The sequence below is a fragment of the Malania oleifera genome, chromosome 1 (assembly GCF_029873635.1).
Source record: "Malania oleifera isolate guangnan ecotype guangnan chromosome 1, ASM2987363v1, whole genome shotgun sequence".
Lineage (NCBI taxonomy): Eukaryota > Viridiplantae > Streptophyta > Magnoliopsida > Santalales > Ximeniaceae > Malania > Malania oleifera.
In genome coordinates, this window is record NC_080417.1 from 145,984,094 (window position 1) to 146,007,869 (window position 23,776).

The following is a 23,776-nucleotide window of genomic DNA, read 5'->3' on the forward strand; positions in this document are numbered from 1 at the left end:
TGAACTTATATTTCTTCCAATTTGTCCATGGAATAGCCGACTTTAATGGGGATGAAATAAGTGGTCTTCGTCAGATGATCAACGATCACCTAAATGGTATTCATAAGGATCGGGTGCTGAATCTCTATAGCTGCTAGTACTGGTCCCACTGATTTCCTACTCAAAGCATCAGCTACCACATTCGCTTTCCCTGGGTGGAAATTGATAGTGCAGTCATAGTCTTTAATTAGTTCTAGCCACCTTCTTTGCCTCATATTCAGTTCTTTTTGGGTAATGAAATATTTTAAGCTTTTTTGATCCGTGAAAATTTTGCACTTCCAACCATATAGATAATGCCTCCAGATTTTGAGAGCGTACAATACTGCAGCTAGCTCCAAATCATGCACAGGATGGTTTTTCTCATATTCTTTAAGCTATCTAGAAGCATACACGATAACCCTATCATGCTGCATCAACACACAACCAAGACCCTTCAAAGATGCATCATTGTATATCACAAACTCATCCTCTCCTAATGGGATAGCTAGCACTGGGGCAGTAACCAACCTCTATTTCAACTCCTGAAAGCTATACTCACAATCATCGGTCCATTCAAACCTTATATTTTTCCTCGTAAGTCGTATCAATGGACCTAATAAACTGGAGAAACCATCAACAAAGCGTCGATAATAACTTGCCAAACCCAAAAAACTTCTAACTTCTTGAACATTCCATGGCCTTACCCAATTCACTACTGCCTCTATATTACTTAGGTCAACTGATACACTTGCCTCAGAGATCACATGGCCGAGAAAAGAAACTTGACTCAGCCAGAATTCACATTTCTTGAACTTCGCGTATAGCTTTCTCTCTCTCGACGTTTGCAATACCAGCCTCAAATGATGCTTATGCTCCTCAAAACTCCTTGAGTAGACTAGTATATCATTAATGAATACAACCACAAACTGGTCCAAGTACTAATGGAACACTTGGTTCATTAAATCCATAAATACTGCTAGTGCTTTAGTCAACCCAAATGGCATCACTAGGAACTCGTAATGCCCATATCTTGTTCGAAATGTTGTCTTTAAAATATCTTCTGCCCTAACTTTCACCTGATGATAACTCGACCTAAGGTCAATTTTAAAATAGATCTAGGTCCCTTAGAGCTGATTAAACAAGTCGTCGATCCTAGGAAGAGGATATTTATTTTTAACTGTCAGTTTATTTATCTCTCTCTAATCTATACACATCCTCATGGTCCCATCTTTCTTCTTCACAAATAGAACTGGTGCTCCATAGGGCGACACACTGGGCCTGATAAATCCTTTATCTAGCAATTCCTGTAATTGATCTTTTAGTTCCTTTAACTTGGCCAGATCCATTCAATAAGGTGCTTTAGATACTGGTGTTGAACCCGGTAGAAGATCCACAGTAAATTCAACTTCACAGTCTGGTGGCAAACCAGGTAATTTTTCTAGAAATACATCTGAGAATTCTCTAACCACAGGAATATCAGCTTGTTTCAGTTCTTCTTTTGGAAATTCTTTTATGTAGGCAACAAATCCCTAGCAGCCATCTTCAATCAATTTCTTCACCTGAATAGCTGATGCAAGCTGTAGTGAAGAACGTACACGTGAACAAAGAAATATGTACTCTTACTCACCTGGTGGTCTGAAAATCACTTCTTTTAAATAAAAATCGATACTAGCATGATTAACTTCCAACCAATCCATACCCAGAATTATATCAAACCCCTGCATGTTTAATATCACAAGATCAGTTGACAGTACTTTTCCTTGAATGGTCACGGGAAAGTCCTTGAGTATTCTCCTACATCTTACCACTGATCCAGTCGGTATAGCTACAGCCAACCCAACATCCAATAACCGTGCCTCATACCTCGTTAACTTAGCATACACCAATGAAATAAAAGAATGGGTGGCATCTGTATCAAATAAAACAACAGTTTTATATGAAAAGCAGCAAGGGTACCTGTAACTATGTCTCCAGCTGTCTCGACATCAATCGACGTCAACGCATATACTCTCGCCGGTCAGTGTTCCTCTGCTAGCCTCCACAGGACACCTGATAACCACCCCGAAATAGTCTAGGAGCTGGTGCCTGGGCCGACAATCCCTAACATGACTAGGACCTGTGCCCGAGTCTCCCACAATGGCAGCATACGTCTTCTCCCATTCTACATTCACCTGGATGTCTTCGGCCACATCTAGGACAGGTAGAAATAGTTCGTCCACCCTGAGGACCACCATGCCTCGTCATCCGTCCCTGACAACCTCCATATCGGTCTCCTCTCCATGGCCCTTGGCTAGAACTCACCTGAAGATACTGAGTTATGAGCCTTTTTCTCTAACTCTGAGCTGCAGCACCTCTTTGCATGCCACCCTCAATAACGATAGCTCTATCCACCACCTCCGTGAATGTTCGGGCCCAAAACCCGATAACTTGCTTGAATAAATTCTGTTTCAGACCTTCCTCAAACTTCCTTGCTTTCTTCTCCTCATCTGGTGCCAAGTGTGGGGCGAAAAGAGACAACTAAATAAATCATGCAGCATACTGCGACATTGTCATCTACCCCTGAGCTAAATGCAGGAATTCTATTACCTTCGCGTTCAGAATGATAGCAAGGAAATATCACTCGAAGAACGGCTCCTTAAACCGAATCCACATCACTGGCACTGGATCAGACCTCTGTTCCTCAATCAATTGCGCTGACCTTCACCAGCGCTTTGCCTCTCCTGTCAGTTTAAATGATGCAAATGACACCTTCTACTCGTCTTTACATGCCAGCACTACCAAAATCTCTTCAACATCCTGAACCTAGTTTTTAGTTACAATCGGGTCAAGTCCTCTAGCAAAATACGGAGGCTTCATCTGCGTAAACTGCTCGATCATGCAGCCATGCTCTCCCCCGCTCCTAGCCATCTCAGCCATCACCTGCTGGGTGATGCTGCGCAACACTGCATCTATATCTTCACCTCCTATACTAGAGGGTCCTGGTCTATCACCTCTAGCATTCATACCACAGCTACCTGAGTCTATCCTGAAAGTACAAAGAACACTATTTCAGAATCCTATTTCCCATACAGATCTAATTTATTTCATTCAACTAAAACCTTAGATTCTCTATTAACTATCACCCTTGTTTTTGACCCAAAATCAAATCCTATAACTTAACACACGACTCGTTGATAGTTTACTATGACTTTCTTGAAATCATCACCCCAAGAAAAACACAGAAACCACCACAAAAATGTTGTATCAAGATTCAAGAGAAATAAAATTAATATTTAAATCATACCTTAACTATAAGAGACAACCTATCAAATAAAAGGCTAAAATTCATTTTGTCTACATGGGCAGGCTTATCGCATTTCAAATCAATTTTAAAAAGAAACTCTGGATAAACTAGATAAAGAATCGTTGATGCAGCCACCACCATCCACGGCCTCGTCGTCCTTCTTTGTCATCCATGACCTTATAGCAGCTAGAGATGGGTATATATCTAACTTCAGTTTAATAGATGATTTAACTTCTGTACTGCATGCTTGGATTGATATATCTTGTGAATTGCATGTTGGTAGTGGACATTAGGACTACATGCTTGATTGGAATGCCACCTGCATGGCTGATGGAGTGATGTGTATTGCCTACTAGTAGATACTTTTAGGTTGTTGCATATCTTAATCTAAATGGCATCTATATTGTAGGCCCGGTTGAGTGTCTAGAGGGGGATGAATAGACGTTTTTCGCAGATGTGCAAACTTTCTACAAACATAGAAATCTTACCAAGAACAAGTGCATAAAATCACAGTGTAAAGACGCAGGAAATCACAATAACAGTGTAAAAGAAATAAGAGAGAAGAGAAACTTAACACAAAGATATTTATGTGGTTTGGCACCCTGCCTACGTCCATGCCTTGAAACCAACTCAAGGATTCCCAAAATCCACTATGATCCTCCTTCAGGCGGAGAAGCCAATACACGGTTGCTCACAAAGAGCTTCAACAAGGTGCTCACTTAGAGACACCCTACAATGGCTCACAAAGAGCCTTTCTTTACAAGAAGTAGATGAGAAATAAATACGAATTTGAATGCTCCCTTTGAGCTAAGTATTACGACAAAATCCTCACTCAATGTCCTCTTATCAATAGAGTAGAAACAAAACTAAGAGCAACAAGAAGAGGACAAGTGAGTGTATGAGCAAACCCTAGAAATGAAAGCACCAATAAATGATCTTGATACAATATTAACTTTCTTGGTGAGAAGTAAATGCAATAACTCCTATTTAAACACCAAATGGGCGAGAGGAATGCTAGAGAGTCGTTGGGCATTTATTAATGTAAGACAAGGGTCAAACTATCCATTCTGTAACATTTAATGAACGCTGCTGCCCGACGTTCGTCGACGAAATCTGAAATTTGTCGACGAGCTCTTCAGTAAATTCATCGACGAAGCCCTGTGTTCATCGACGAGTTACTGAATCTGAATTCAGATGCCTCTTGGTTTCTTTTCATCGACGAGAATCCTGTGTTCATCGACGAGTTCTTCATAACATTCGTCGACGACGCCCTATGTTCGTTGATGATTCCTGGTTCTGAATTCAAGTACCTCTCGGTTTCTTTTCATCGATGAGAACCCTATGTTCGTTGACGAAGGTCTGTATTACACTCGTTGACGAAGCCCTGTGTTCGTCGACGAGTCCCTTCTTCTTTAGAAAATTTCTTTTAAGTTCAAAGAAGGCCCTTGTCCATTTGGGGGTTTCTTTACACACTTTTAATAACTTTGCTTTTTTTTTGTTGTGTGTGTGTGATATGCCCATTTCTTGCTCTTAATTTTGATTTACTCTATGTACAAGGGATTTACAAGATAGTCTCTCTCTCATTTTCTCACTCATCCTTTAGATCACTTTGTATAGCATCCATGAATGCTTTGAGAGGCTGTGCTTTTGGTCATGGCATGAGTTGCTTTGACTGATTTGAGACTTGTTGATTCTGGTGTCGTTTTTTATAGCTAAACATGACTTAGAGAGAAAGGTTAGTATCCTTGAAGAACTGCTAATGGGTTGTTCTCATCAAAACATAATAGGAATGAGGGACCCTTAACAGCTTGGTCTAACATGTATGATGCAAAAATATTGGGAATTGCATGCTTTTGTGACTTGCAAGTTTAGGAAATGTTCTATTTTTAGGCGACATGCTGCCGAAAATTTGTTGACTTTTTTCCAAAATAATCATAGCCATATATCATATGCTCATATGGTTATAGTGTGCTAAATGTTAAAGCATTTTTGAAAGAATGAGTGAACTTCAAATGAACTTTGAACTTCATCTCTAAATTTACTTTTGCATATACTAAGTGAAAATTCTATCAATCATGGACTCATTTGCATTATTTGATTATTATAACTATTTTAGAGTCCTATAGAAGCCATGTAAACCATAAACATCACATTCTATTTTTTCATAGAACTATATTTTGATATGTATTGTTTATGAGATGCATGAACACGTTACATTATTTAATGTTTATTATGTGAAGCTTTTGTGCACTTGTAAAATTCATTACTGGTTAGATTATTGTGAATTGTTTATTGTAAACACCTAGGCTTGGAGTATATATCTATGGAAAATGTCATATTTATAGGAGAAATACTGTCAAAATTTTTCAAAAAACATATACCAATTTTTTTTTACTTTTTTAATTTGTAGGGTTTGCAACCGTTACAACGTCAGCACGATGTCATGCACTCCGGATGCAGCTTTTGACTTTTTTTGTTATCTGAACAGATGAAATTTTTGTATTTGAATTTGTATAATGTATTTGCATTTAAATTTGAATTTTTTTTAATATATTTGTATTTGAATTTGAATTTGTATAATATATTTGTATTTTTATTTAAATTTGAATTTGAATTTGAATTAGAATTTTGAACAATTTATGAATTTTTTAGCAATTATGGTTTAATGTTACATATGCGAAAATGTAATTATAGATTTTTACAAGAATTAATAATTGAAAAAAAATTAAGTTAAAATTATTAGTGACGGTTTTGTAGTATTAGTGACGGTTTCAAAACCGTCACTAATAGTTGCTTGTGAGCAATAGTGACAATTTTCAAACTGTCACTAATAATAGAGCATTAGTGACAAATTTAAAACTGTCACTAATACTATGGCTTTAATGACGATTTTTGATTGAACTGGTGTAGAATTTATAGTGACGGGCTTAGATTTTTTAGTGACGATTTTAATCCATCACTAATACTCAATTATTAGTGACGGTTTGAAGGATTCGTCACTAATAAGTATTAGTAATGGTAGATATAGTGAATAATTAAAAATCGTCACTAATAACCTTATTTTTTGTAGTGATGAAGTCACTTGCCACGTATCAAAAGTGGCGTCAGCATGACGTCACCCGCTATGCGGCAGCACTTGGTGATTTTCTCCTTTTTTTAAAAAAAATTATTTACTAGGATAAGGTAACGTTACATGTCACGTCTCAACCCTCGATTGGTCCTGAAAATATGCCTAGGATTGCTGACGTAACAAAAATATGGCCGGTAAAAAAAAACAAAGATCAAACGGTCCAAATTCATCCACATTGCTTGAGTGAAACTTGGCACAGATTCATCCAGAGTTTTATACTATTTAACCCAAATTTTATATCCATCCACTTTATATTACATAACCAGAACTTTAAACATAACTTTACATATCTCAATTCCTACGACTACTCGTAGTTACAAAAACTAACCCTGCCCCGGGAGCTTGCTAAGCTCGGTCACCTAAAGGACCTAAAATAGATTAATCATTCACTGAGATGAGATACTTCTCAGTAAGGATGGAATAAATTATAACAGTGTGTGGCAGATGAGTTTTAGTGTATACAAAAAAATTTCTATTTGTTAATCAAGAGCAACTGACAAGCTACATGTAGACTATACTCACACATATACATATCCAGTATTTATAGCGAAAGTTTCTGAGAATCGGGGAGATTACACGCCCATACATGCAACGCCCCTTTGCTCTGATACTGTTTGTAACATTACCTTTTAATTTGGGTGCGGCTACAACTGATACTTATCAGGGCACTCACTTATTCAATAAGCCCTTAGGCGAAGAGTTTTACTTCACCATAAACATTCATGCAATTAAATTTACACACATGTCCCACACACATTCAACATTAGTCATACCACAGAGATCCACTTATACACATACACCACAACACATCTGTCGCGACGTCCCGGACCCGGCCCAGAGAACCAATCTCTGGTTTAAAAATGGGTTCGGCTTGCGAACTGGGAAAAATGAATGTGTATTTTGAAAATGTGAATTTTCATGAAAAACGATGTGTGGTGGAGTCGCCACTAACCTTTTGAAGTGTGGTTAGAACACTTGATTACTACCCCGTTAGGGGTAGAATCGGTCTACGTCACCAAAGTTAGGCTCGGGAGTATGATTACGCAAGGGGAAGGTATTAGCACCCCCTACACGCCCGTTCTTACGAATGGTACCAGATTAATAAAGAGTTTTCCCGAAATAAATGTAATAAGCCTTTAAAGATCACTCCCTTTCAAAAGTCAAAAACAAAATGAAAATACTATATAGGTATTCCCTCAGAACCGGGGCAATCTAGTACTCCGAAGAGTCAATGTTCTCATTGGCAATCATCGGGAAGGAAAATCGAAAATAGGATACAAAATACGCTCCCGAGGATTTTAAAATCTATAGGTTTTTTTTTTTTTTTTTTAAGTATCAAAAATACTATTTCGGGAGGTTTTTGAGATTGGTTCGGGATTGGAATGAATTTTTCTTGTGCCTAAAAAGATATTTTTGTGATTTTTCCTAAGTGTGAAAATGATTTTTGATATTTTTCCCGAACTTTCAAAATAACACAAATGAAATCAATTGAAACCAAAATGTGAAAATACTTTTGGAATTTTTGAAAATTTCATGATTTTTGTGAATTTTATGGATACAACAATAATATACAAGCGAAATGGAGAAAACTGGGGTGAACCAGTTTGGGAATGGTGAGCCGGTCAAACGTTGACCAGTGTGGGGGGGAAAAACCAGTTTAAGGTCTTGGTCGAGACCAATGATTTTCCGGAATTTTCCAATGTCCTTCCGAATACAACAGAATTTTAGACAACAATCACGAAAGTCATGGTTTTAAAGATATGCCTTTAGAATGTATTTTTGAAAATCTTGAATGTAGGGAAACAAATCTAACCTTTGCCAAACATGTTAGAAACTTTCTTGGATTTTCTTCAAAAATTTTCAAAGGTAAATAAGTTTCAAAGCTTTAAAAATTTTTGAATTTTCTTTGAAAATTTTTCTGAATTTTTGTGTCTTTTATGAAAATTTTTTTTGTTTTTTGTTTTTTTATGAGTTAAAAGGAAGCTATTTAAAGTAAAGAAAAGTGAAATAAAGTCAAATAAACCAACAGAGGTCGATTAGGGAAAGGGGGACGGAAATGTAACATAGGAAGAGAAAGTTCATTGGTCTTACCTATCGTCTTTTTCTCCTTCGGTCTTCTTCTCCTGTCTGTGAATCCGCAAGGTTAGTCTACAGCGCCTTCCCGAGGGTTGTTCTTGAGTTCCGACTCGAGGCACTAGGGAGTACCTTCTTCAAATGGAGTGACCCGGTACCGGTAGGAAAAGGGATCAATCGATCGCTTGATCTTCTTTCGTTTTCCTCTGCTCCGGTCTTCTTTTCCTGTTGATGAGTCTACTAGGGCCGCTCTACAACGTCTTCCCGAGAGTTTTTCTTGAGCTCTGATTTGAGGCACTACGGGGTGCCTTCTTCAAATGGGGTGACTCAACACCGATAGGAAACGGGATTAGTCGACCTCTTGATTTTTACTCAAAAAAAAGACTAACTTCACAAACTCGTGATAGAAAACTTCAATATTTGAAATCTTCTCCTTACCACCACTAAGAGCTCTCCTCTTGTGCTTAGAATGAGAGGGCTATTTATAGGCTTAGCTTAGGGCAAGCATAGGAAAGAAGACATAGGGGAGTCATGATGGGGGGAACCAAGTATGGGGGGAAGAATGATGAAGGGAAATTAGCATGGGAAGAATGATAAAGGAAGAAACATGACATGTGGTGAGTGATGATGGAGGGAACAAAGTATGGGATGAAGAATTATGAAGGGAATATATTATGGGAAGAATGATAAAGGGAAGAAACATGACATATGGTGAGTGATGATGGAGGGAACAAAGTATGGGATGAAGAATTATGAATGGAATATAGTATGGGAAGAATGATAAAGGGAAGAAACATGACATATGGTGAGTGATGATGGAGAGAACAAAGTATGGGATGAAGAATTATGAAGGGAATATATTATGGGAAGAATGATAAAGGGAAGAAACATGACATATGGTGAGTGATGATGGAGGGAACAAAGTATGGGATGAAGAATTATGAATGGAATATAGTATGGGAAGAATGATAAAGGGAAGAAACATGACATGTGGTGAGTGATGATGGAGGGAACAAAGTATGGGATGAAGAATTATGAATGGAATATAGTATGGGAAGAATGATAAAAGAAGAAGAAAAAGAAAAAAAAAAAAAAAAAAAAACATGACATGTGGTGAATAATGATGGGGGGACAAAATATGCTTGCATTTGACAAATTAAAATAAATAATAATAATAATAATAATAATAATAATAATAAAAATAATAATAATAAGGTTCTAGAAGCTGTGCGGAGCTCATAAAAAATGTGTGGGGTCCACGCACCATGTGGGGTCCACAAGCCGTTTGACGGTTACAGGAACCCGAGCTAGCAAGGCATCGGATATGTGGATCCGAGCTAGCGAGGCATCGGATATGCGGATCCGAGCTAGCGTACCAAGAGAGGTGGGGCCCACCAAACATGTGGGGCCCAATGAAGATATGTGGGGCCCACGCATCATGTGGGGTCCACGAGCCATTTGAGGGTTATAGGAACCCGAGCTAGCAGGCGCAAGCATGCCAAAAGAGGTAACGTGCATCGGATGTAAGAATCCGAGCTAGCGTACCAGAGTGGGTAACGTGCATTGGATATAAGAATCCGAGCTAGCGTACCAGAGGGTAACGTGCATCGGATGTAGGAATCCGAGTTAGCGTATCAAGAGAGGTGGGGCCCACCAAACATGTGGGGCCCAATGAAGATATGTGGGGCCCACGCACCATGTGGGGTCCACGAGCCATTTGAGGGTTATAGGAACCCGAGCTAGCAGGCGCAAGCATGCCAAAAGAGGTAACGTGCATCGGATGTAAGAATCCGAGCTAGCGTACCAGAGGGGGTAACGTGCATCGGATGTAAGAATCCGAGCTAGCGTACCAGAGGGTAACGTGCATCGGATGTAGGAATCCGAGCTAGCGTACCAGAGGGGGTAACGTGCATCGGATGTAAGAATCCGAGCTAGCGTACTAGAGGGTAACGTGCATCGGATGTAGGAATCCGAGCTAGTGTACCAGAGGGTAACGTGCATCGGATGTAGGAATCTGAGCTAGCGTACCAGAGGGTAACGTGCATCGGATGTAGGAATCCGAGCTAGCGTACCAAGGGGTAACGTGCATCGAATGTAGGAATCCGAGCTAGCGTACCAAGAGAGGTGGGGCCCACCAAACATGTGGGGCCCACGCACCATGTGGGGTCCACGAGCCATTTGAGGGTTATAGGAACCCGAGCTAGCAGGCACAAGCATGCCAAAAAAGGTAACATGCATTGGATGTAGGAATCCAAGCTAGCGTACCAGAGGGGGTAACGTGCATCGGATGTAAGAATCCGAGCTAGCGTACCAGAGAGGTGGGGCCCACCAAACATGTGGGGCCCAATGAAGATATGTGGGGCCCACAAGCCACGTGGGGTCCACAACCAGCGTGGGACCTACAAGAATGTGTGGGGTTCACAACTAGCGTGGGACCTACAAGAATGTGTGGGGTCCACAGCTAGTGTGGAAAGGTTTTGACATGAGGTCTCCTCGGAAAGGCCTGGTTAAAATTGGGGTGTCGACAACATCCACACAGGATACCATACACTTCATTCACATCCACACAGGATACTACACAAGTTCTTCCACACAGAATGCCACCACAACACTTCACAGCCGACAATCACTGTCGCACTTTTACAATGACCTATCCATGGTATATCAGTAAAAAAACTCCTCAAGCCTGCCAATGTTTTACCCCATTTATATAAATGACAATATAACGAACTCTTCAGGCCTACCAACGTTATATTATGATACACACGAATAACCACACAAAACAAATCATCCAACACATCAAATCATTAACCACAGTAATCACAACCATTTTATTATCAAAAGTTATTCTCATGCCACACAGTTGATATGTTAATTCGTAATACCATAAACTTCCTGAGAAAAATATTTTTTCTTTTTGCTGAAAACTAGGTCTAATCATCTCTACAATTTTATTTAATTCACTATACATAATTTAAGGGAAATAGAGACGATTAACCTTTTCACTTTGGCTTTCCCAAAACATGTAAAATAATCAAAACATCAATTTCATATGTCTGAACCATTCAGAAAATCATTTACCATATACACAAGTCCATACACCCAAGTTCAAATAGTTCAAATTTAAGAATAACTAACATAATATATTCCTCTTAACTATTCCTGAAAAATATGCATAAAAGGTTCCTGAATCGAAATCCTAGCTCCCTTTTAACCCGGCCGGTGAAGAGCTTCCGCAAGCCAAGAGGAGAAAGAGACAATCGGAGAGCGAGAAGGAGGGCTCTAGAGATTTTAGGAGAGAGAGAGAGAGAGAGAGAGAGAGAGAGAGAGAGAGAGAGAGAGAGAGACGCACGGGAGAATGAAACCCTAGCATAGAGAGATGTGGGAGAGGAGAGAAATATCATGAAATGAATTTAAAACAATGACGGTTTTCCTAAAACTGTCAACGGTTTGGCCTTTAACCAAACCATTTTCTCCTTGTTTCGTTTGTAGCACCTCTCGAGAGTTGAAACCATTGACGGTTTTCCTAATATTTCCAAAATCGTCGACGGTTTGGTCTTGCCAAACCGTGCCCTAATGAAACCGTCGACGGTTTTTCTGACCTCCTTGAAACCGTCGACGGTTTGGCCTGTACCAAACCCATTTCCTTCTTTTCTCTTCTTTTTATTTATTTTTATTTTCTTTTTCGAGTTCAAGTTCCTACACCCTGACTTAACGAGATGGTCGAGACAACTTGAATGATGTGCTCAAATGAATGAGATAGCCATAATAACATGAATATGATCCCCCGAGTTAAAGAGATGGCCGAGACAACTTGAATAAGACTACTCAGATTATGAAAATTATAAATGCCACGAACATCTAAGATAGTCAGAGCAACTTGAATATGACTACTTGGAATTGGCAAACTCTAATCGCCGCAAACCTCCAAGATAGTCAAAGCAACTTGAATGGGACTACTTGAATTAACGAGATAGTCAAGGTTATTTGAAGGTGACCACTTGGACTTCTGGTACTAATGCCACATCTGAAGTAGACAAAACAATTGAGAAGGAGCTACCTGGATTTGGGATGCCCCATGCCTTAAGTAGAACACGAACAATTCCGATTAAAGGAAGACAATGTATTGGATGGGTGAAAATCGGAATGATATATATATATATATATATATATATATATATATATATATATATATTTATTATAAATGTGAACAAAAGTGATGATAAGAAATCAATCAAAATTTCACTCTTGAAGCAATTCCTCTTATTGACTCGGGAGGAGATTTAAATTGTATTCAAGAAGGATTAATTCCTACTCAATTTTGATTGATTGATAGTTTGACAACAGTTTGCCATTTATGGAAATTGATTCTACCAATTTTACTGATAATTTTATTAAATTCACACACACACACACACATAAAATTACATGTGCACAAACACAATTGTGTATTCGCAAACACCCTATAATTATACATACACGTGCTTGTGTAAATATTTTATATTTTTTTTTACATTTTAATATTTTTAAATGTGAGTCCATATATTTTAAAATGTAAGTAGGCATCTTAATTATGGACATAGCATATTCTGCCTTGATCCAAATGTTCTCTAATCAAACCTAATTCAACTTTTGACTTGTGAGGCTGATTCTTAACGGGTTTATCTTACATAAAATTGTGCAATTAAGTACTTGTACTCGTTCGCCCACATACTATCCACACAAGATTTACATTCATGCATGAAATTAACTATCAAACTTAAAATTGATACAATTTTTAAAAAGAGCAATTGCTTCAAGAGTGAAATTTTTCAAATGAAGAAATTTTAGATGATTCAATTATCAATAAAATTAATACAATCAATTTCCATAAATAGCAAACTCTTGTCAAACTATCAATCAATCAAAATTGAGTAGGAATTAATACTTCTTGAATACATATTAAATCTGCTCCCGAGTCAATAAAAGCAATTGCTTCAAGAGTGAAATTTTTCAAATGAAGAAATTTTAGATGATTCAATTATCAATAAAATTGATACAATCAATTTCCATAAATAGCAAACTCTTGTCAAACTATCAATCAATCAAAATTGAGTAAGAATTAATACTTCTTGAATACAATTTAAACCAGCTTCCGCGTCAATAAAAGCAATTGCTTCAAGAGTGAAATTATGATTGATTGCTTTCCAGATACTCTCACATATTATCATCACTTTTATTCACATTTATAATAAATTTATACATTATTTAAACTTTTATATTTGATTATTAATTTCATGCATGAATATAAATCGTGTGTATCGTATGTGGGTGAACGAATATGAGTACTTAATCACACAATTCTATATAAGATAAACCCAATAAGAATTAGCCTCACAAGTCAAAGTTGAATTAGGTTATGATTAGAGAACATTTGCATCAAGGCAAAATATGCTATGTCCATAATTAAGATGCCTACGTATATTTTAAAATAAGTCAAATGTTGATACATGTAATGAATTATATAATATTGATATATAATATTTCAAGTGGAAAAACAACAATTTTATTTTTTAATTAATTCACTATCAAATTAATTTGAAAAAAAATAAGTCTATAATTTTAAGGGCTAATTAGTAAGGGAATTTTTGACATTAACTTTATAAAGTATGTTATCTTTAGACATTTAAAAAAAAAAAACACAAGCATGCAATGTTATTTTTTAGAAATTTGAGTGCTTGGAATGGATGCTCAGCCTTGAAAATAAAAAATTGTACTAAAATTGTAACTAATTGCAAAATTAAATTCAATTGATTCCAGAATTATAAATTTTTGAAATAAGTGACACATAAATTAATTTGTAAAGTTTTTTACACTTAAAATATTATATATATATATATATATTTATTTATATATTTATTTTATATATAAGAACAAGAATCATAATTAAATTATAATTAAAATAAATAATGTGTATGTGTGCGTAATTAATTAGTTATGTCATATTCAATGTATAAAGCATTTTATATGTAGGTTTTAGGTACAAATATTCTTTGAGATTTCAAATCAATCTTCAACATTAATATCTACATTTTGACATGCATATTATTTTTGGCATTTTGAATAGCATACGACTATTTTCTCTTCATTCAATTTGTGTCGCTGTTTGGAATGGTGGGTATGGGCTAAAGTTTTAATTTTTTATTCTATCACAAAATTTTAACACAATAATGTGATATCTCGATATTAATTATTTAATTGAACGTTCTACACTAATCGATGAATTCTAATAATTAAATCCTCACATGCATTAGTTGTGAAAAACTAAAGTGATTGTTTTCTTTCTCGTTTTCAACGAGCACTAACTTCTGCACTCAAGTCCACTTAACTTTTTTGAAATAAAAATAAATAAAGTGATTGAAGTGTAACTGGGAATCTAATGCAAATAGTGATCACTCGAGGATATCAATTTATAGCTAGCTTTGAATAACCCCGCACTCAAATTGCATATATATGTATTATAAAATACAGAGGTGCACATGCACGACCAGAGAATGAAAGCACCACCGCCATTAATACATTGTCGAACTAGAGCTTTTATTCAACAAACAAGACCATTCATTTGAATTGGCCAGACAGGCATGACGGATGACCCATCAGGTCAAATCATAAAATACAAAAGAAAAGCTTAACAGCTCCCTTTTACTGCAGAGGGGTATTGAAAACACACATATATACATAATATAACATGCATATATATATGCCAATAACAACTCCCTTTTACTACATGCACTCATATATATAAAGAGAGGGATTTTATTACATATGGAATAGATGTGGATGGAAATGATCGAGGAGGTAGGTGGATTAATATATATAGATGGAGAAGAGAATTAAGCGTTGGCGAGAGCAGCATCGAGTTCTTTGGTGAGATGTACAACGAAGTCGAGGTAGTGATGAGGGTGAGGGCTGGATGGGCTGCGTCGCTCATACTCCAAGGTCCAGTGTGCCGCTCCACCTTTGTCACCCTTCGGACTCACCTTCAGTATTCCGTTGTACACTTTGAGGTCCTTCATTGGGTCTCCTTCAAAAATCTCAAACTTTAGCGTTTTATTCTCATCGTTTATATAGAACTTCTCTTTTCCACTCTCCACTTTTCCGTCTGCATCCACGTACAATATTCCAAACCATTATCAAGATCAATAAAACAGTTATACATACAATACATACATACATACATATATATATATATATATATATATATATATTGTCCATATAATAAGAAAGAAAGTGAAACAAAGTAATATTTCTAAATCATATGACAAATTATTTCTATATTCACTAATATTAGACATAAAAAGAGTCCCCAAGGTGGCTCAGAGTGGTCGCAATCGTAAATTCAAGGTTCTTATAGTTTGAGTCTTAAGAACTACAACTTTTCAATTAAGATAATACCTTAATTGATATTTAAGTAGAGAAGGGTAGAGGGATAAGTCAATTTGAGTGTTCAAAGGGTCTTATACACCAGCGTAACATAGGAGTGTGCACCCAGCAATACCTCCATCTGCTTCTAATTAAAGAGACATCAACATAAATAAGTTTTTAAAGAAATATTAATCATTTTTCTTTCTTTATGCTAATAATTTTCTTTTTCTATCATGGTTTCAATTCTCAGACAGTCAAATTTTTATTTGAGTGTAGCTAGACATGGAGATGGGCTATTCCTGTGGTAGGTGTTTCGAACATAGCTCATGATGAACCCACCCGATCTATATATAGACAGATGTATATATACGTATATGGCATACCGGGGAGGACATAGGTCCAATGCTTGACGGCGCCATGAGAGTGCCACTCGCCTTCATGGAGCTTGACATCCTGAATCCTCTGGGTGCAGTTGGGCAGGTGGTGTACCTTACCCCTGAACACGTCATAGAACTTGTCAGCCGAAGACTTGAGCTCTACTTCCACCTCCAACTCACCCCTCAGATCCCCCATCTCAATTCGATTACTTAATTTGCTAATTTGAAAAATGCACTTAACTAGCTAGCTTGCTAGATAGATGCAGTGTGGGGAACACTATAATATATATATATATATGCAGGTGGTAGCTGGAGAAGAGGGAGGCAACTATGAGGGAGAATGAAGAGTGGAGGGATGGGATGAAGCAAATGGCTTGGGGCCTTTTATAGATAGATGTGCATGGGTGGGGGGCTACGATAGGTTACCAGTCAGATTCACAAAGTAGGTATGTCATCTTTTTATCTTAACCTTAATGAATCTCAATACTCATAGATAGTCATGGCAACAGCTAGAGAAAGTAATAGTCATCCAGTTCTTTTCAAACCCAAAAGCTAACCCATGGGATGAGGTTTTCCCTCACACTAAATAACTAACCACCAGCCTCTTCCACAATCGATGTGGGGATAACCCCAGCACCGAGATAAACTTGTATGTCCTCAGGCCATCTGTCGTATCCAACCAAATCATACCCTACGACCTATGCAATTAAGCAGTGCAACCCAGACAATTTCTATGACGTTGTTTTAATTGAATTCAGGCAAGTATTTTGAGGGTAGCTAATTAAGAAGTTTTTTGGTATTATTTTCAGTTATGACAATGCATTATATGTGTGTGTGTGTGTGTGTGTGTGTGTGTGTGTGTATATATATATATATTTTATATATTTATATTATTTAATCATAATTTTAATTATTATTTGATTCAAGAATAAAAACAAACAGGTGACCAATCATGTTTTTAATGTATTTTAGTATTACAATATTATTATCAAGATTATTTATTTTTCTTTTTAAATTCTCATTTCTAGTTTCTAATTTTTATTTTTAACAATATTTACTATTAATGCCTAAAGTTTTCATCTTAACAATGAATCTAATTAAAATACACACATATATAGTTAAAAAAATTACTAGTGGGTATTCCTTATTAAAGATATTCAGTCATGTGACTCCATTATTAATATATGGACACATGGTAAGATGTATGCATGAGGACTATATACAGTAATCAATGGTGGAGCTATCCGGCTCCCCCCGTCACCAAAGATTGTGTCGAATTTTCTCAATTTTAAAAAATTTTATGGATATATATCTCTTACTGTTTTAGTAAAAAAAACACAAATATTTATACAATTTTTTAAAATAACTATACGTAAAATAAATTAGAATTTTTCATCTAATTTTTTAGAAAAAAATAATTGTATAATTTGGTATCTTTTTATTAAACTTTATATAAATTCAGCTTCTTTTATCCTGAAAAAATCTAATTCAAGGTTTTTAAGTAATGAACTGAGTGTTATAAAAAATATTTTTACCATCTTTAGTCATGGATTAATCATAACATTTGTTGCAGGGTAAAATTAGTAGGGTTGCTCCTTCAACTTCTGCTAAACTGAAAGGAGAAGAGAAGAAAGGCTTGGAGGACCCCGGGTGAACTCCGAGGGATCACTCCGATGCCTAAGTAAGAGAAATGCTTTAAGAGAGGCTAAATGCAACAGTAGAATGAGTTGAATGACTTACTTTAGCCTCTTCCTTGCCCCCCTTCTTATAGGAGTTAGAGTTTACCCTTTTGGTGATTTGCCTTTATTACGCGGGGCTTGAATTGCTCCCGGGTCATAAAGTGTTAGCGCACATCACTCGTTCATTTAAGCCGCTGGTGTAGATCTCTCATCCTCTTTATTGAGTTGGAGTTGATTGCTCTCGTCAGATTGTTTGACTTCCGGGAGGACCACGGGCCAGGTATTGTCTTGCTCTTATTGGCTAGTTTATTTTGGGCATATCAATTGTCCCCCCCTCAGTTTCAAATTTCTAAACGGAATTTTGAATCTGCACTCTCCCCTCAGAATATGTAATGCTCCCTCTTCTTCTTCTTCTTCTTCTTCTTTCTTTCCCTCTTCCTCCTCTCTCACTTTTTTTTTTTTTTTGGGTGTTCCGAGCTGATATTCTGAGCTGCTTTGTGGAGGAATTTTATAGAGTTGTTCCGAGTTGGGGAGAATTTTTCGAGCTGATGTTTAGAACTAGGGAGAATTTTTTTGAGCTGATATTCCGAGCTGTTTCGCGGAAGACTTTTACCGAGCTATTCCGAACTAAGGAGAATTTTTTGAACTGATGTTTCGAGCTGTTGCATGGAGGATTTTTACCGAACTGTTCCGAGCTGGGGGGAATTTTTCGAGCTGATGTTCTGAACTGAGTGTGGAGGAGATTTTCCGAGCTCATGTTCCGAGCTGAGTGGTGGATAACGTTTTCCGAGCTCATGTTCCGAGCTGAGTGTGGAGGAGATTTTCTGAACTTATGTTCCGAGCTGAGTGGTGGAGAACGTTTTCCAAGCTCATGTTCTGAACTGAGTGGTGAGGACATTTTGTGACCTCATGTTCCGAGCTGAGTGGTGAAGAGAATTTTCGAGCTCATGTTCCGAGCTGAGTGGTGGAAAAAAATTTTCGAACTCATGTTCCGAGCTGATGTTTTGAATTGAGTGATGGAGGACATTTTTCGAGCTCATGTTTCAAGCTGAGTGGTGGAAAACATTTTCAGAGCTCATGTTCCGAGCTAATGTTCCGAGCTGAGTGGTGGAGGACATTTTTCAAGCTCATGTTCCGAGCTGAGTGGCGGAGAACATTTTCTGAGCTCATGTTCCAAATTGATGTTTCGAACTGAGTGGAGGACATTTTCTGAGCTCATATTCCGAGCTGAGTAGTGGAGAACTTTTTCGAGCTCATGTTTCAAGCTGATGTTTCGAATTGAGTGGTGGAAGACATTTTTCGAGCTCATGTTTCGAGCAGATTTGCCGAGTTACTTCATGGAGCAATTTTTTTTAGGCAGGGCTTGCTGAGCAAGTTTGCCGAATAGCATCATGGAGCAATTTTTTTTTGGGCAGGGCTTGCCAAGCAGTTCATGCCGAACTGATTCATGGAGCGAATTTTTCCGAACTGATCATACCGAGCAGTTTCGTGGCCTTTTATGCCTACTGAGTCATGCTCATCTGTTGGGCTATTTTTGGCCTTACAAATCATGCTCGTCATTTAAGCCCTTGATGCTTAATGAGTCGTACTCATCTGGTGGGCTATTTCTGGCCTTCCAAGTCGTGCTTGTCAATTTGGCCTTTGTGTCTAATGAGTCGTGCTCATCTACTGGCCTATTTTTGGCCTTACGAGTCGTACTCGTCATTTGGGCCTTTGATGCTTAATGAGTCGTGCTCATCTTCTGGATTGTTTTTGACCTTCCAAGTCGTGCTCGTCAATTTGGCCTTTGTGCCTAATGAGTCATGCTTATCTACTGGGCTGTTTTTGGCCTTACGAGTCATGCTCGTCATTTGGGCCTTTGATGCTTAATAAGTCGTGCTCATCTGCTGGGCTGTTTTTGGCCTTACGAGTTGTGCTCGTCATTTGGGCCTTTGATGCTTAATGATTCGTGCTCATCTTCTGGGCTGTTTTTGGCCTTACAAGTCGTGCTCGTCAGTTTGGTCTCTGTGCCTAATGAGTCGTGCTCATCTACTAGGCTATTTTTGGCCTTACGAGTCGTGCTCGTCATTTGGGCCTTTGATGCTTAATGAGTCATGCTCATCTACTGGGTTTGCATGTAGTGTGCTAGTCTTTTGTCTTTTCGCGAATCTATAGGATTCTCCCGTCTCCCTGCTACTACTTTTCCTTTTCCGTTCTATGCAACTTCTTCTTGTGTCCATCATCTCCTCCAGGTTGATGTATTTCTGTGCTTGAGCCATCAGCTCCCCCATATCCTCTGGCGGCTTTTTCCCTAAAGAGTATAAGAAACTTCCAAGCTGAAAAGCCATTGTCAAGACTGCTAAAGCCACCCCCATGTCTAGGTTATGGATTTTTAGGGCTTCCGTGTTGAAGTGGTGCATGAATTTCTTTAGAGTCTCCTGCTCTCCTTGCGCCATACTCATGAGATGACTCGTTGTTTTAGCAATTCTCCAACTACTAAGGAAGTGACCGGTGAACAGTTGTTCCATCTCTGAGAAGGAACCGATCGATCCGGGTTGCAGAGTTCGGTACCAGTCTCTGGCAGTACCCTTAAGGGTTGTTGTAAAAGCTCGGCACATGATAGCGTCTGGAGCACCTTGCAGCTGCATCACTATCCTAAAGGTGTCCAAATGATCAATCGGGTCGGACAGACCTTCGTACCTTTCAAAGTTGGGCATCTTGAATTTACTTGGTAGTGGAACTTCCATGATCTCTTTGTTGAATGGCGGCTCTGAGGACCTTAGGGACACTTCCCCGCAAAAGGGTTTGGTTCTGCCCTCTTTCATCATTTTTTCTATGTGATCTATTTTCTTGATCCTTTCTTCGAGCTTTATGGATCTTTGTTGGTTGACATCTACACTGTTTGCGTCCTCTACCTTCTTGTTGAGATAGATTTTTTCCTCATTCTCCTTTGGTTTGTCAGCTTTCTTGTCTGTACTAGGGCTCTCTTGTCGTTGGTGGGGGACGTGCCCTTCCTGACTCTTTTGTTGTAAGAGTTGGTTGAGCATATCCTTCATTTCCTTTTGGAAAGCGAGGAATTCCTCCCTGCTGACACCCGAGGGTTGTGCGGGTGCGGAGTGGATGGACTGGGATGATTCTTTTCTCGCGGCAGGGATGGAAGTAGAACTGTGTAAGGTCGGCATTGTGTGAATGTCGAAAGTCAAGAGCAAGATATGAGCGCCTCTCAAAAGCAAGTTTCCACAGACGGCGCCAACTGTTGTAGGGTAAAATTAGCAAGGTTGCTCCTTCGAATTCCGCTAACCTGAAAGGGAAGAGAAGAAAGGCTTAGAGGACCCGGGGTGAACTCTGGGGGATCGCTCTGATGCCTAAGTAAGAGAAATACTTTTAGAGAGGCTGAATGCAACAGTAGAATCAGTTGAATGACTTACCTTAGTCTCTTCCTTGCCCCCCTTCTTATAGGAGTTAGAGTTGACCCTTTGGGTGATTTGCCTTTATTGCGCGGGGCTTGAATTGCTCTCGGGTCATAAAGTGTTCGTGCACATCACTCGGCCATTTAGTCGCTGGCATAGATCTCTCCTCCTCTTTATTGAGTTGGAGTTGATTGCTCTCGTCAGATTGTTTGACTTCCAAGGAGGGCCACGGGCCAGGTATTGTCTTACTCTTATTGGCTAGTTTATTTTGGGCATATCAACATTAATTATGTAAAAATTAAAAGGTAGCTATAGGAGAATATCAAAAAATTTACCCATATATATAGTAACTGTTTGCATTACTTTGCGAGTAAGGCTACAAACGAATCAAGTCGCTCTCTCAATAAAGGCTTGTTTGAACTCGTTTATTACCTAAATAAGTCGCAAGTTCAAGTTCTAGGCTTGATTTGTAAATGAGCCAAATGTGACCACAGTCAAGCTCAGCTCCTGAGCGACTGAATAACTAACTTACATGAACTCGTTTATTAGACTCGTTAAGGAGTTCGATAATGAACTCGTTAATAAGCTTGTTAAGTTGATCCAATCTTAAGAGTCCAATACTAGCTCAATTGTTCGAAAAGAAAGGTACAAATTTTAACTCAAATGAAATAGGTGGATGAATCTATTACTATTAAGTCATTTATAAAATTTCAGTCTAATCCGAACCCGAGTCAGACCAGAACCCAAGCTAACAAATGAGCCGAACTCGAGTTCAAGCTCCACCCGGAGCCAGCCCAACTTGAGCCAGCCCAACTTTCTGAACTCAAATAGAGTAAAGTCTGAGCCCAAGTCAAGTTCCGACTCTTATCAAATCAAAGCTGAGCATACTGAAATTTCGCTCAGCTCGGTTCATTGACAGACCTACAAACAAGGAATGCGTATACTGTGGAAGTAGCTGAAAAGGATTGCTTTCTAAAAAAGAAAAATTAAAAATTATAGGAAGACTTTGAGGATGCTCGTATCTACAGGATGGCTATCACCATTATTGGAGAAAAGGAAAAGTAATAAATTATGTTTCCGTTTCTATCGATGTGGGAAATCTGCCTCATCTAATATACTGACTTTATCTTAATTTTATAGATAAAAAATATTAAACAAAAAGGCACTAATCTGTTATGACATTTCAAAAATTCGGTTCTTGGATTTCGATTTGGATGAATTTGAACAAATTTCACCACAAATTTTGTATTACATTTTATTCAAATTCAAAACACTAATCAAATCTAAGATCTCTATAAACATAGGGTAAGATGTATTTGGAAGCATTAATTTCGGATGTATTTGGAAGCATGAATTGCGGATGTATTCGGAATGAACACTATTAGTGTGTATATATATTTATATATAAAAGTTATTATAAATGTGAACAAAAGTGACGATAATATATGAGAGTATCTAGAAAGAAATCAATCAAAATTTCACTCTTGAAGCAATTGCTCTTATCGACTCTGGAGGAGGTTTAAATTGTATTCGAGAAGGATTAATTCCTACTCGATTTTGATTGATTTATAGTTTGACAAGAGTTTGCCATTTATGGAAATTGATTGTATCAATTTTACTGATAATTTTATTAAATTCACACACACACACATATAAAATTACATGTGCACAGACACAATTGCGTATTCGCAAACACCATATAATTATATATACACATGCTTGTGTAAATATTTTATATTTTTTTTTACATTTTAGTATTTTTAAATGTGAGTCCATATATTTTAAAATATATGTAGGCATCTTAATTATGGACATAACATATTCTGCCTTGATCCAAATGTTCTCTAATCATAACCTAATTCAACTTTGACTTGTGAGGCTAATTCTTATTGGGTTTATTTTACATAGAATTGTGTAATTAAGTACTTATATTCGTTCGCCCACATACTATACACACAAGATTTATATTCATGCATGGAATTAATAATCAAACATAAAAGTTTAAATAATGTATAAATTTATTATAAATGTGAATAAAAGTGACGATAATATATGAGAGTATCTGGAAAGCAATCAATCATAATTTCACTCTTGAAGCAATTACTTTTATTGACACGTGAGCATATTTAAATTGTATTCAAGAAGTATTAATTCCTACTCAATTTTGATTGATTGATAGTTTGACAAGAGTTTGCCATTTATAGAAATTGATTGTTTCAATTTTATTGATAATTGAATCATCTAAAATTTCTTCATTTGAGAAATTTCGCTCTTGAAGCAATTGCTCTAATTAAAAATTGTATCAATTTTATGTTTGATAATTAATTTCATGCATGAATATAAATCTTGTGTGTACAGTATGTGGGCGAATGAATATAAGTGCTTAGTTACACAATTCTATGTAAGATAAACCCGATAAGAAT

The 23,776-nt window shown here is 37.5% G+C and overlaps 1 protein-coding gene across 1 annotated transcript; it reads right to left on the reverse strand.

The window, feature by feature from the left end:
- Positions 1-15,055: 15,055 nt before the first annotated feature.
- On the reverse strand, positions 15,056-16,643 carry LOC131145592 (MLP-like protein 28). The gene is made up of 2 exons (XM_058094766.1): positions 16,292-16,643; positions 15,056-15,645 (listed from the first exon to the last, which is right to left on the reverse strand). The coding sequence occupies exons 1-2, from the start codon at positions 16,479-16,481 to the stop codon at positions 15,377-15,379; spliced, it is 459 nt and encodes a 152-aa protein (XP_057950749.1). The 5' UTR covers positions 16,482-16,643; the 3' UTR covers positions 15,056-15,376.
- Positions 16,644-23,776: the final 7,133 nt, after the last annotated feature.

Excerpts from the sequence above, each read along its gene's own strand:
- LOC131145592 (XM_058094766.1), bottom strand. The coding sequence starts at position 16,481 with ATGGGGGATCTGAGGGGTGAGTTGGAGGTGGAAGTAGAGCTCAAGTCT. Across the intron at positions 15,646-16,291 it reads TTGGACCTATGTCCTCCCCG|ACGGAAAAGTGGAGAGTGGA; the intron begins GTATGCCATATA and ends ACGTGGATGCAG.